Source organism: Daucus carota, chromosome 3, assembly GCF_001625215.2.
Source record: "Daucus carota subsp. sativus chromosome 3, DH1 v3.0, whole genome shotgun sequence".
NCBI lineage: Eukaryota > Viridiplantae > Streptophyta > Magnoliopsida > Apiales > Apiaceae > Daucus > Daucus carota.
The window spans coordinates 2,179,918-2,194,603 of record NC_030383.2 but is presented as its reverse complement, the minus strand read 5'-3'; the positions used below and the strand labels follow the sequence as shown (position 1 = coordinate 2,194,603).

General features: G+C 36.0%; 2 protein-coding genes across 2 annotated transcripts; one reads left to right on the top strand and one right to left on the bottom strand.

The window, feature by feature from the left end:
• Positions 1 to 6,281: 6,281 nt before the first annotated feature.
• LOC108212037 (receptor-like protein 33) lies at positions 6,282 to 7,708 on the bottom strand. The gene has a single exon (XM_017383768.2). The coding sequence runs from the start codon at positions 7,704 to 7,706 to the stop codon at positions 6,414 to 6,416; it is 1,293 nt and encodes a 430-aa protein (XP_017239257.1). The 5' UTR covers positions 7,707 to 7,708; the 3' UTR covers positions 6,282 to 6,413.
• Positions 7,709 to 12,502: 4,794 nt separating this feature from the next.
• On the top strand, positions 12,503 to 13,313 carry LOC108213909 (uncharacterized). Its single transcript, XM_064090976.1, has 3 exons — positions 12,503 to 12,606; positions 12,695 to 12,773; positions 12,841 to 13,313. The coding sequence occupies exons 2-3, from the start codon at positions 12,699 to 12,701 to the stop codon at positions 13,228 to 13,230; spliced, it is 465 nt and encodes a 154-aa protein (XP_063947046.1). The 5' UTR covers positions 12,503 to 12,606; positions 12,695 to 12,698; the 3' UTR covers positions 13,231 to 13,313.
• Positions 13,314 to 14,686: the final 1,373 nt, after the last annotated feature.

Genomic DNA, 14,686 nt, shown 5'->3' with positions numbered 1-14,686 from the left:
CCTTCTTGTGGTGGCATGGGTGAAGGGTAAGATAGAAAAATCCATAGTCCTCGCCTGTTTTCCTCAAGGAAAGGAAGTGATCCATCTCGCGCATGGAAGGCTCCGGATACCCAAGGCCGCGGTACATCATGTAGATGCCAATGGCAAGCCTCCAACTGTTGGGACCGATTTGAATAGGGGCGACGTCGTAGTGTTTCACTAATTTCTCCAACCAAGGATGCATTGGCCATCCGAACCCAAGCTCCACTAATTTGTTGGTTAACACCATACGAGGACATGGAAGACCATCGAAATTAAAGCGATGCATCCTCATAAAATGGCGAGGCCTATACCATTTGCCCTGGAGGTTGTAGTATTCGATCATCCACATGATCTCGTCCGAGGAAATCTGTGAGGAAAGGCCTGCACAGGTAATTGTATTGTTGACATGGCGATGCTTGTTCCTCTCTTTTTCTGGGATATCTTCTCCAAAGTTGAAATCGATATCATGATCGAAGGTCTCGGGAATATAGGGGTTGTTTGGAGGGGAAGGATATTCCATAGCATAACGAATGGGCGAGGCCAATATCGTGGCCTCGTCATCCTCGCCTGTTGAGGGAGATTCGTTGTGATCAGAGCTCGCGTCACCACCTTCGTTTTCGTCTTCGCCTTCAGCATCATCCTCGCCCTCTAGATGAACAGGGTAGGCATCTCTGACAGCCTGTAGTTGTCTCCCCTTCCCAACTCCAAGAAGAGGGCGAGAAGGATCTGGCTGCTCCATACCTTCGAAAAGGGTGTTAAGAGAATCATCATCCCTCTGAGGCTTGTAGACACTTTCCTCGTCGCTAGATGGAATATTGAATATTTCATTCTGATCCGGCCGACGAGATGGACCTGCCTCGCCCTGATGGGCCCTCAGCCATCCTGGATCTAAGTCGTCGCCCGCTTTTGGGTCAACCTTGAGTGATGACCACGAATCGACCTGAGCATCGGTGTTGGGGTGAGATTGTTGGGAGTTCGTCATCTGAAAGAGAGATGGCGAGGATAGAATCAATGTTGGTAATTGATAAAAGGGGATAAAGAAGGGATCGAGAAAGTAAGAGCACAAAGGGCGACGACGCTTGTGAAAGGTCCTCGCCCTAAGAAAATGAAAGGTTCTTGATTTAACGAAGTCCTCGCCCTCAATTATCTTAACGCTTATGTTAATATTTCTGATCAACACTTGGGGAACCTAAGACGCCTAGATTATGATTAAAGACCAGATATGAACAAAGAAAATTAAATTGTAAAAAGCAAGAAATGATATGTGTACCTCTGATTTCGGAAAGGAGAATAAGGTGCGAAGCCTTTATCAGAGCGTCGCCTAATGCAGTTCTTTCGAGAGTGAAATCCAGCAGCACTTCGTGGGAGTAAGATAAGAATTGAGAGGAAAAGAGCCGCCTTTATATAGAAATTGGAATGGGCGGGAAAAATAGCAACTATCAGGGCCACGTGGCACACCCCGACTGGCCAGTTTTCTCACGCTTCGAGGCACGACTCTTAAATCAAGATGACGACTTATGGAAGGACAATACAATTTTTTGGAGATTTTCCTGGAAATCTACAAGCCACTACGAAGATTTTTACATATGACGAGCTGGAGGAGGCGAGAACGAATCATATTCCTCGCCCAGTGCTTCTTCAAAACCCTTTCGCACCAGTGCTACAAGGGCTTGGGGGGTAGTTGTTATGGCCAAATATCAACTCGGTAGAAGATTGCGTAGATCTCGCCTCAATTCACGGAATGGACCGATCTTCAGGATCATCCTCGCCCATTACATGGACCTCGCCATCTATGAGGCCCAGGAAGGGAGGACCAATGACAGAGGAACCAGGCCAACAGGATGATCCTCGCCCAATAAGTGTCCTCGCCCAGTACGGACCCTCGTCCTAGGCATGTATCAGGCTTCACGGCCTAGTGACTAGCGGCCCAAGTCTTCAAGAGAGAGTCCTCGCCTATTGTTGAAGGACCTCGCCCAATGCTTACCTTCCTCGCACAGTACGGAAAAGGGCCGAACATGCCTGGTTCTCAGGCCTAGTTATTACTGTTTTATCTAGGGCCCAGGCCCACCATCAGCCTCGCCCTAAGAGAGGACGGAGGGCTAGCCCAAACAGCTGAGTCTGGGGAGATCTACGTGGGCTAGTGCTGGCCAGCCCACCTAGTTCCATGCTCCTTGGAAGAAGCTGGGCTCCGAAAGCCCATATCCGTCTGATCTAAGGCGCTGACCCATCGCTGGAACCAAGGAATAAGAAACCTATTCTGATTAGGTTGTTTGTTCCCCAAGAACTACGTCTGGCTTGATCCCTATAAATAGGGTACGTAGGCACATTGTTTGGGGATAAGTCACAACCCTTGCAAGAACGAATACTCCTTCGCTCTTGTGAGAAAACCCTGATTCCCTGAACTCTCAGCCAAACCCAAAATCACCACCCATACTCCGTCGTCCGCCGTCATCATCCACCACAAGTTCCAGCAACCCTCCCCGAATCTTGTTATCACCAGATTCCTCCGTTAACAGGAACATATCATTCGAGTTAAAGCATAAAATTAAACGACAAATCAAGCCAACAGTTAGAACGAAATTAACATAAGTGTATGATGGAATTTAGAATAAAAAATTCACTTATACTTAAGTGATTAAAAAACAAAGGGAAAATGATAAAACACTTTCCGTTGAGTGACCTTTTTCAAATTTACATTTTACAGTTTAATTAACACCATTTCTTAATGCAGACTTGCAAAAAGAACCTTAATAAAACTCCGTATTATGTTCATACCGCCAAGGTTTTAGTTTTCTCCTATGTTTCGATACATATAATTTGAAAGCTTTTCGGTGACATCTTATTAATTACTTTTGTTTTCAGAGTGGGCTGAAATTTTATTTTATTTTTTGCTTTTTATATTCACTATGCACGGTTGTTATATGACTAAATATATCATTAAAAATGTGTGGATTTCACAAATTTCATTAACCCCAAACAAATGTTCATACAAATTGTATTAAGCTTTGTTCATCCTTCATAAATTTTGAGATTTATCTTTTGTATCGATACATTAGTATAGACTATGGAATCAGGTTTCGGTGGTTGAGACTTATCCCGGCCCACATCAGCTTCATTCACAAACAATACTGATAAGGTGATAAGCACTTAAGAGCAAGTCCAATAGTGTCCTAGTTAGAACCCTAAATATAATATAAAAATTATGTTTTAGAACATTTTCTACTAACTTCAACTCCAACAACGCGCCTCATTTTCACTATATGTTTAATATTTTATTATTAAAAGTTCACTTTCATCATTAAAACATAATATAAAATAAAGAGAGAAAGAGAGTGTTGGTAACAATTTATTGTAAAATATGGGATAGGGCAAAGAGGGTGCCTCAAAAATAGGGCTTAAATGGGTTGTCTAATGATATAGAGCATTACTAGGACATTGTTGGATCAAATTTTTTCATCAAATGTCCTATATTATGACTTAAGACACTTAATAAGGCACCTGTTGGACTTTCTCGACTTAGGACACTAAATAGGACACCTGTTTGGACTTTCTCTGATTATCAAGATGCATTTTACAAGAGTACAGGGCCGGGGTAATCTTACAGTATTATCACATACTGATATTAATAATACAGCTCTCCTTGCTTCAGTATTCATCCTGGAGAAGGCAATTCGCTGTGGGCAGTCAGTACCTCTTGGACAATCCCCGTGCAGAGCTCGTTAACAAAAAATTCATAATTCTTTCTTTTAAAATTACATATTATAATTCTAAATCAAACACTAGTGATTCCTCAAAGGGTACAATGGAATTGAATTAAATGATGTATTAAAATCGAAATACTCAAAATTTTATCAGTCGTTGGACGCTTCATTTATAAATATAAATATTCATTTTATTATAATTTAAATATATTTAAACATTCTGAGACAAACATATATATTTCATCGGGTTCAAATTTTAATTAATTGTTTAACCAAGTTAACCGGTTAGGTATTTAGGTCTACACGTCTCTTAATTTATAATTTATCCTACATAGATCATTATAATTAAAATATATTTAAATATTTTCATCGAAATATATATATCTGGACTAATTTTTAATTAGTTTCTTATCCTGTTTAATTATTAAAATCTTGTTCAACATGTTAAATAAAAAAATTATTAAAATCATTCAATTAAATATATTAATTTAAACACGCTTATTAATTATTAAAAATTTTAATTAAAACACACATATTATTCTCATATAATATTTGTAATAAAATTAAAATTTAAATATATATAATAAAATAGCAAATATCGCAAGTCACCGGTGCATAGAACAACCAAACTTTTACCCGCTTCGCGAGAGTCCGAGACCATTTCGGTCGTTATAAGTTGGTTTGATTTTTAAAATTCAATTAATCCTAATATATTTTTTTAAAATTATCATAATATATATGTTCCATAAATTAAATATTATTGTATTATTTTAATATATTCAATTAATTAATTTTTGATTAATCAGTCAATCCCGATTTCCGCTTCTTACATATATAATATCTTTCGTTTTTTGAAAATCTGATTAGGGTTTATATCCAAGATCCAAAATTGTGAGGACCTAAAAAGATGCAGAAGCACAAGAAAAACAAACCATGCTACATGGACAAACTCCCAACCGAACTCAAACTAAAGATTCTTAGTCACCTACCTATTATTGATTTAGCGATGCTTGCATGCATGGATCCTGAATGGCGGAGATTGATTCTGAGCTTTGTTGACGAAGAAGAACTTTGGAAAAATATGTGTTTTGCCGATAACTCTTGGAGAATTACGTGGAAGAAAATGGGCTTTAAGCTCTATATATAACAGTTATAACAACCTTTACTACAACTTCAAGTGGAGCTGGAAGGACTTGTATGCACTATGGATTGCTTGCGGAGATGGATACCTTTATGACTATCTTCTGTTTGAACATGCCAAAGAAGGCTTGCAGAAGATCAAGGCCGCCTTTCGTATTCTCGGGTAAGTGGCTCCATTATTGAGAGTCGACGAACTTGAGATATCCACCAAACTTAGCTATGATATCATGTTAAGTATCAGTTCATCTTAAACCTTAAAGTATTAAAGACCCCAAATAGATTCTATGCTCTTCCGAGAAATAGAATAGTTAGTAATTGAAAGCAATTTTTCATGTGAATATTATATTTCACTCTGATTTTTTTAACAATTCGATTAATGCCTCTCGTTTTTATTTTTTTCAGCTACGACGGCCCAAAGGTATTGGAGAGCGATCGGATAGGGTCCCGTTTGAATAATCCAGATTGTTATACAGTTATGCTTGGTTTAGAAGAAACGGTCAGAAAAGAAGCTGGCTCAGACGTCCTCCTACTCGATTTATTCTATTTACTTCGTTATTCTAAACAATTCATAATGCTCAAGTCATTTTGCTCTTAGATCCTGAGATTGTACTTAGTATTAATTCGAGTATGCTGTATGTTTATTAGATTACACAGTCAAGATAATCATCTAGTGTCTCTGTAAGTTTAAGTATAATGATCCTTGTAAATTGAATTTCTGGTGTTATTAAGTCGGTATGTCCAGCATAGCTTACAGTTAAATAGCAGGGGGGGAATGACTAGCTTAAAATCTTTTCTGCTAGACTTCGAATGCAGTTATAAATCAGCAGGTATCGAGTATACAGTGTTACTTGACATGTTCTCCCAAAACCTCAAGAGAACAATTAAGTCTCCCGTGAGCCTGAGTTCTGATATCATGTTGAGTAACCAGTTCTCCGAAAATCTCAATGTGTTGGGAGGAGGATCATATTATATTCTAACATATAATGAGTCTGCCATTAAGTCACATAGTGTTCAACAAATACTGATGGCCAACTCAAACAATACAGTACTACATTTTGAAGTTCAGGGGTCCAAGTGACTAGAAGTCATGTCATAACTTCCTTAACCATTGATTTTATCTTTACCGCAAACAGTTAATGATTGAGTGCTATATTTTGGTTGGGATCTTTTCGTGGAGGATCATTCCAGTTGCCTCTCTTGGGTAATCGACGTTCTGGAGGCCAGTACTCTCCACCCTCTTATCAGTGGTGTAAGGGTATATATGTTATAAGTAAATGTTTTAAGTAGTTTGCAGTGTTAATAACTTGATATTCCATAAGGAGATTGATATATATGTCTTTTCTCCCCAACTGGCAGATATTCGTAATTTGGAAAGTGCAATATTTTGGGCAGTTGATGTAATAGTGGCTATTAGTATAATTGCGGTTCAAGACACAACAATGAAATATTAGAACACGAGAACATACAACTAAACATATCTAGAACAACAATTGCACACGCATGCTCAGTAAAAAAGACTGCTAAAAGCACATTTCTCAGCAAACCTGGTCCCTAAGCCCGGAAGATCTGCCTCTCTTGCATCCTCGTTTTCTTTTGTGTCCTTCCAAATTTCTGAACAATTCCACGAATCAGCCAGGGTTGCCTATCCATTAGGATGTTTCCCATAACAAACCCAACAACAAGACCACTTCCAAGTCCTGCAAATATGAATAACCAATCAAATCCACTTGGAAACTTATCTTCGCCAGAATCATCATCGCTGTCATCAGGTGGTAACTGCAGAGTTTCACAATTCTTCGATAAAGGGAATCCACAAAGTCCTGAGTTTTCCATGTATGAATTATTGTCAAATGTTCTGAACTGCGGGCCTTGTGGTATTTGACCTCTTAGGAGGTTCTGAGACACGTTGAAGTAGGCGAGAAAATTGAGTTGTGCTGCTAACTGGTCAGGGATGACTCCTGAGAGCTTGTTCTGGGAAAGGTCCAACGATTCAAGCTGTGTCAGGTTCCCAAGTGACAGAGGAATTGGACCTATAAGATTATTGTTAGAAAGGTCGAGCAACTGGAGAGCCACTAGACTTCCAAGAGATTTTGGAATCTTCCCTGTAAATTTGTTACTCGAGAGATCAATAGCAGTGAATATATTTAAAATCTTTTGGTACTCCGTCTCTACACCTTTGTTGGTAAGAATCATTGAGCTGTAATATGTGAAATTGTATGTGACTGTATAAAAGCCAATTTTCTTTTCAAAGTTCAAACCTGTCTTTATATATGGTTCCATGTTTGTGCGGAAAGCTTTCATAGCATTCCAAATCTGTATATAATTCACAGGCAATGCACCAGTGAAAAAGTTATGAGAGAGATTAATAATGCACAGCCTTGGGAACTCTGAAGGATTCCTGGGACTTCCGATTTCACCATGAAACATGTTGGAATGCAGAAGTAGAACTTGTAGTCGTGGAAGACTCCCCAACCAAGCGGGGAAAGTTTGATTCATCTTGTTTTTTGATAGATCCAAAATCTGTAGCATTTTACAATTTGACAATGATTTTGGAACTTCCCCTGTTAACTGGTTTTGGCTTAAGTCCATCACCTTCAAATCACATCCTTTTGGGTACATTTGAGGAATTGCACCAGAAAAATTGTTGTCTTGAAGAATTAAGGCTTCCAAAGAATTGGCAAGGCACTGTGGAATTGGTCCACTCAGGCTGTTCTTCAACAAATCTAGTACTTTAAGAGACATGACACCACATATCACAGGTGAAATATATCCAGTTAATCTGTTGTTATCCACCAAGTACAAATTTGTATTTGGTGGTGGGACTGGGAGATTCCCTTGCAGCATATTATTGCTTATGTCGATGAACCTTAAACTTCTACTGTGTATAGCAACCACATTCCGTTCAAAGGATGTTAAGTAGTTAGCACGAAGATTAATTACCTCCAAATTATTACTTGCATTCCAAATCCAGTGTGGGATTTCACCAACAAAGTGATTGTTACAAAGGATGAGATGAGTAAGTTGAGTTTAATTTGCAAGAGATGGTGGGATATCACCATATAGATTGCTATTCTGAAGGTCCAAGAAAGTAAGTTTAGTCAGCTTGCCAAGCCAAGAAAGATTCCTTGATCTATTGAACGGGTTGTTTGAAAGTGATAACACAGTAAGTTCAGTGAGGTTTGCAATAGATGGTGGGATATTACCATATAGACTCGTATCATCAAGGTTTAACACAGTAAGTTTAGTTAGCTTCTGGAGCCAAGGAAGATCCCCAGAGGTACTGAACATGTTAGATGCAACTGATAAATAAGTGAGTTGGGTCAGGTTACCAATTGAGGGCGGAAATGATCCAGAAAAATAGCAATTTCTTAGTCTCAGCCTAGTCAATGACCGTAGATTCCCAATTGAGGCCGGTATGTTGCCAGAGAAATTTGTCCAAGCAATATCCAGTTCCCTGATGGGGCTTGTTTGGTTAAACTCTGGAAGGTAACCACTGAGATTTTGATTTCCGCTCACATTAAGAACAAGCAAGCCTGGTAGATTGAAAACGGCAATTGGAAAGCCTCCATGCAAATAGTTGTTAGACAGATCAAGGGAAGTCAATTTACACATTCTAGACAACTCCAGGGGAACTTGGCCAGAAAATGAAGAGAATGACAGGTTTAAAAAGGATAAATTCAAAAGATGGGAGATCTCAGTTGGGATCAATGAGTTCATGAAGTTATTTTCCGCAAGATTCAGGTTCTGAAGGTGAACAAGGCTAAACAAGGCACTGTTTGATTGAAGAGTAGCATGTAGGAGACTGCTACTGAGGTCAAGACCAATAACAAAACCTGAAGCATCATCGCACTCAACTCCGTCCCATGAGCAACAATTGTTACTGCTATTTCCTCTGGCCCTCCAAGACGCGGTCTTCAGATAGGCAGATGAATGAGAAGAGGCAGAGAGACTTCGCTTAAAATGTAAAAGCGCAGACCTCTCATGATCTTGGCACAACATAGTAGTCTTGTTTGTATAGGCCATGTTAGTAACATGAAGGGCGTAGAGAAGAAACAAGTACAGGGAGAATTTAAAGTTGTATGGTGCTTCCATGGCAAATAATCCGGTAGCTTTGTGTGAACTCTGTCGATATGGTCAGTTTTAGAGTTGATGTTTTACCAGAGAAATATCATAAAAAGAAACTTCTAGCTTCTGTGTATGAAAAATCAAATTTTGAAAAGAAACTTCTAGCTTCTGTGTATGAAAAATCAAATTTTGAATAGTTATCTCATCTGTATTGTCAACTTTGTGGCTCGAGTTGTAGAGTGCAATAGAGAAATGTGGTTTCTAATCTTCTTTGCGGGGCCTTGATTCAGTTATGTTTGACTTTATTTGTTTGGTACTTAGGTTTTGATTTTCTAACAGTCAAATTAATTAAATTTTGATTGAATTATATAATTTAAAAAAATATAAAAATTATATTATTATAAAATACATATAATCTATTTTTGAATGAATTTTTTTAATTTTTAAAATAATGAAAGAATTCTTCATAATCTTTGATGTAAAAATGGTCAATTTAATTATTTAAAATTAACCGTGGACAACAAAAAAAGTACCGGTTATTGGAATTGAGGTGTGTTAATATTTGAAACAGAAATTCAATTATCTGAAAAGAAAATTTAGTTTTCACAGATAACTCATTCAGTTTTAACAGATAACTCATTTACTATATACAGGTTAGAATTAAATATCTTTCTCCTTATGTTTCCTCTTATTCTTATTTTTTTTTTTTTTTTTTTTGAAAATGAGAATAAATCTCAACGAGAATCGGCAATTCACCGTGATAATTCTTTCATTCAAGAAAGCTTATTATCTAACCGTCGGACATGCAAGATGACCGGGGAAATTTAGACAATAAAACTTTAATGTCCGAAAAGAAAACCGGCCTTCTTCCAAGAATCCTGAAAATAAAACAATAGAAACAAAAAGAATATAAGTCGATATATTTAACAGATTACATCAAAATATTCCCACAATCATAATAACTCATGATTGAGACAATTAAGCTCTTAATTAAGGCATAATAATAAAATATTAATATCCTTAATTAAGACACAATTAACGCCCTCAAATAAGGCCCAATTAACGCCCTCAATAAAGAGGCATAATTTACGCCCTCAATAATTGAGGCACAATTTATGCCCTCAATAAAGAGGCATAATTAACGAGGCACAATTACCGCCCTCAATTAAGGCACAATTAGCACGTTTTCCTTTCTGAAACCGGATCCCGTCCTGAAACCGCCGTCACCGCCACCATCGGCCACCACCGCTATGCTATCGATCAAGTTGCCTCGTCGTATGCGAAGCGAACAACGAAGCGTATCACATGTAACACGAAAATCGCCCAAAACACCAAAAACCAAACAAAACACAGGGATTAAACAAACAAACAAATACACACAAACAAACAAGATTAAAATCAACACCTTTCGCAATTCCACTCAAAATCATGAGAAAAAGAGAAAATATTGTAAATAATTGTAATAGAAAGGCATACCAGTTGAGCCATGAGGAACCCCATAGGATTTGAAAATCGGAGCAGCATCATGTGACAAACCCATCTTCTTAATTGCTCTTCTCTCGATCTTTTTCTTGATCTGACGACGGAGGAGATGGCGAGGAGGATGAAGAGATTGAAGCTAAGATAAGAGAGTCGTCCCATGGCCTTTCACTGTTGATTTATAATGAATCTTATTTTGTTCCTGTATCTCTTGTCCTCATTTCGGCTAACAATATAATTCAAACATTTTTTACTTGAGACCTGCTTCCTGATTTTTTGGCGGGATCATCTAGTTGTGAATTCATACATATATAATATGAATTTTTATTGTTACAAAAGTGTTTATAAAAGTTTTATTACTTCACTACTAAATAAAAACAATATTTATTTCTAACAAAAATTTATTATTAATGAAAAATAAAATTTAATTAAACTAATTTTCTTTTAGGCTATAATTTCTCATATTTATGAAAATTTAAAATAATATAAACAATCACGTACCGAAAAATACTTATTCTTAAATACAGATTCATTTTAATATAATATCATTTTCACAATACTTATATTTATAATATATATCATTTTATTATTTATGATAATATATATATATATATATATATAGGCACTTGCTCAAATGAGAACTTTCTTAAAATGAGAACCGTGAGAACTTTTCTAATTTATCAATATCTCATTCATTTGAAGGGCCCCGCCAGGGGCACCTTCACAAAAAATGTATATAATTAAGGTCTCCACCTAGCTAGCCGAAAAAAAAAATTAAAAAAAATAAAAAAAAAATCACTGATGACGTGGCAGTGGACTTTTTTTTTTGAATTTTTTTTTGAATTTTTTTTTTTGACTAGTTAGGGAGAGACTAGTTTTATATACACTTTTTATATTGGGTACCCACTAGTTTGATGTTTAGATTAGTCAAAATATGATAAATTAAGGAAGTTCTCACGGTTCTCATTTTAAGAAGTTCTCACTGGAGTAACCCTCTATATATATATATATTTAAAATCTAAATTATTACTGAAGCACCATTTAAATATGGAACAGGTACATAACAATATTGATGCATGGCTCCCTAGAACTTCGGGCATAATCAAACCGAGGATATACTATAAACTAGTATTTGTGCCCGCTACGCAAGGGCTTTGAAAATAAAATATTTGTTTATAATACAATTTCGTAGTCTCAAAATATTGTCCTTTTTTTGCAACCGTTATTTGTTTTCCTAAACAATATACATTTATACACTAAACTAAAGTATGTAAATGAATTGCGTCAAAATAAAAAAAAAAGAATGTAAAAAAATGATTACAATTTTTTCATTAAAAGATCCATTTAGTCTAACAAAGTCGCATAAATTTTACACATTGACCCGATGTGTTGTTACAATTTGGGAACACATATGATATTCATCTATAGTATTCAAATGCTTAATATTTCTTTTTTTTTTTGTGAAGTTTGATTTCGGATTTGTGGTTTTATATGTTGAATTAAAATTATTCAAAAAAATTAGAAACACCATAAAAAATTTATTTGTATCTATTCCTTTGTATATGAACTGCTCACTTCGAAAAAAAAAGACTTAAAGATATAAATATCAAGAATCTCTTGTAAAGTATCTCCTTTATTTATTGTAAAATATCCTTAAAATGTTACATCCGGTGGGACTACACTTAATGTAAATTAAAGAATTATTATTTATTTTGTTAAACCGGAAAACACCTAATATTGATAATATTATTTTTAAAAAAAAAACTCCTTATCTTGTTTTTTTAAATCCCATTTTTTATAAAAATGGATAATTTTCTTTGATGATTTGTTCTTTTTTTTTATTGGGTTCACTTAATTGAATTAGTCAACTACTTCTCAATTATAAAAGTTCTCACCTGTAACTTATTTTTGTAACAAAGACATGACTTAAGAGGTTTAAAAATTGAAATATGATATTCACCTGCCAAAACGAATAACGTAGCAAACATTCCAAAATTCTTCTTGAAAACTGTAACATCTCCATGCTGCCTGAAATCCTTTAATGGCACTCCCCAACTAAACACCCTATTACCATTAATTGCAGCAGTTTTTAATGATGCTCAACTTTAAATGGGGAAGCATTCATCTTATTATTGTGCTGCTGCAAGAAGCTATCATCATTCAGGTGTCAATTGCTCCGTCATTTACTCTGTTCTTCCAGGTTAGGTGAAGAAGCGTTTTTTTGTTTTGTTTTTGTATCCAATGTTTGCATGCCTCTCATTTTTTGTTTTTTGGTTATAAATGAATAGGGCTATGGATTTGTCCGGGGTTATTATAGAGAAATTTATCAAGTGCTTAACAACTGCGGATTTGGAATCTGATGAAATGGTTAGTACAGTTGTTTGGGATTGGAATAGTTGTAGTTGTGCCTCTAACTATTTGTTTAATGTCTCAGAAACTCCCTGCAAAAATTATCAGCAAATATGGAGATATTATTCCCAAGTGTTTGTTGTTGAAATTCCTGAATGGGTATCAGATCCCGGTGATGCGCAATGAAGAGAAAGGAACCTTGTCTGGCCTTTCAACTGTTTATGCTGATTTTGACTTGAAAGCTGGTGAAATGCTTGTATTTCAATTTGACGGGTCCTCTAATTTCAATGTTTATGTTATTGGGACTGATCTCTTGGAGATTGAGTACCCATGTGTGGTTCACCATTTTCAGAGAACACCTCCTAGAAATGGTATGCCTTCAACTGTTAAGCATGATACCAGTTTAGATTTTTATGTTATTGTTTATTTGACTGTTTTGATTTATAAGCAATTAATCTTTTTTTTGTTGTGCTAGTGAATGTTGCAAAGGTTGGATTGAAATTTCTGAACTTTGTTAATGATTCAGACCCTATAATTGATGACTATGTAAGACAAATCCTTACCTTAACTCAACTACTTAACAAATTTATATGCTATTGTGTTGTTAATTTAGTATATTTTATAGGAGCCTCCTCATGCAATTAAGAAACGATTTCCCATGTTGAAAGCGTATCAGAACTATTTTTTTAGTAATGGGAAGAGCATTGAGGGTGGTTATGACCATGAAACTGGAAAATTCCATGGCCTGAGCAAATTCAGCTCAATATTTGGCATGCAAGATTTCAGTCGCTTCAATTTGCTTTTGTTTCATTATGAGGACTCTGGCATCACGACTATTTCAGTTTTTGATGATCACTTTGTTGAGTACCTGTTCCCTGGCACACCCATTTCAAGCGGTATAACAATTTTGGCAGTTAGTTTTCCTGTTTTTTGGTTTCTTCAGATTTGTTGTTATTAATGAAAATTTGATGTTAATTTTTTTATAGGTCTAAATGCACATAACCCTATCGTGCGTTATCGCTTTGAGATAACTGTCAAGGCTCACCACTTGTACAAATATGTTTATGGAGTGGTGAGTTTTTTAATCTATGCTTTATAAAATTATTTTTTTTGTTGCGTTGAATGTATGAAGTTCCTTAATTAGTCCTTTTCTCTATTGGCTACTCATGTAGGATATATCAACTGATTACAGCATTGTCACTGCCTTTTGGAAGAAAAGAGACTACATTAATGTTTATTTGGGTGAGAAAGCATGGAAACTGCAGGTGAGGTATCGAGGTGCCAACTCGAACCGCACAACCATTCATGATGGATGGATCCAATTTAGAGATGGATTGGGCCTCCAACTTGGCGACGTGGTTGTATTTGAGTGTGCAGACCCATTCCGCACACACTTTGCTGTTCGAGTCTTGAGGAATCATGGTGCATAGTTCTGTTTCTAGGTATGGTTTTGTTATGTTCTTATTTTGGTAATTGATCACTTTGGTTCTGCATTTTAAATTTTGTAATGAAATATTTTTTGCAGCATGTGCTATGTGGAAGTTTGGATATTTGAAGGTTGCTGAGAGCTCTAGATGAATATGTCATTTTCTGCAAAACTGTTGGAGTATATTTAACGCTTTGTCTGGTACTTTGTTATTTTGGTGAATTATGAATATTTTGGGAGAATGTTTATTTTGAAGCTGCCTGTGGTTTGCTCTTAAATTAATGGATTCTGGCTTGGAAATGATTATGATATATCATGATTGATCACTTATAAATTTAACTCTTTATGTGGTATTTTGTTATTTTGGTGAATTAGGATGAATATCTCTGTTAAAAGATTAGATTTCACTGATTATTAGAGTTTTGGTGCTGCTGTAGGATTTTTATGTGTGTTGTCTTTGTAGAATGAGGACATAGTTATCCTGTTTGACATGTTGTTTTGTATA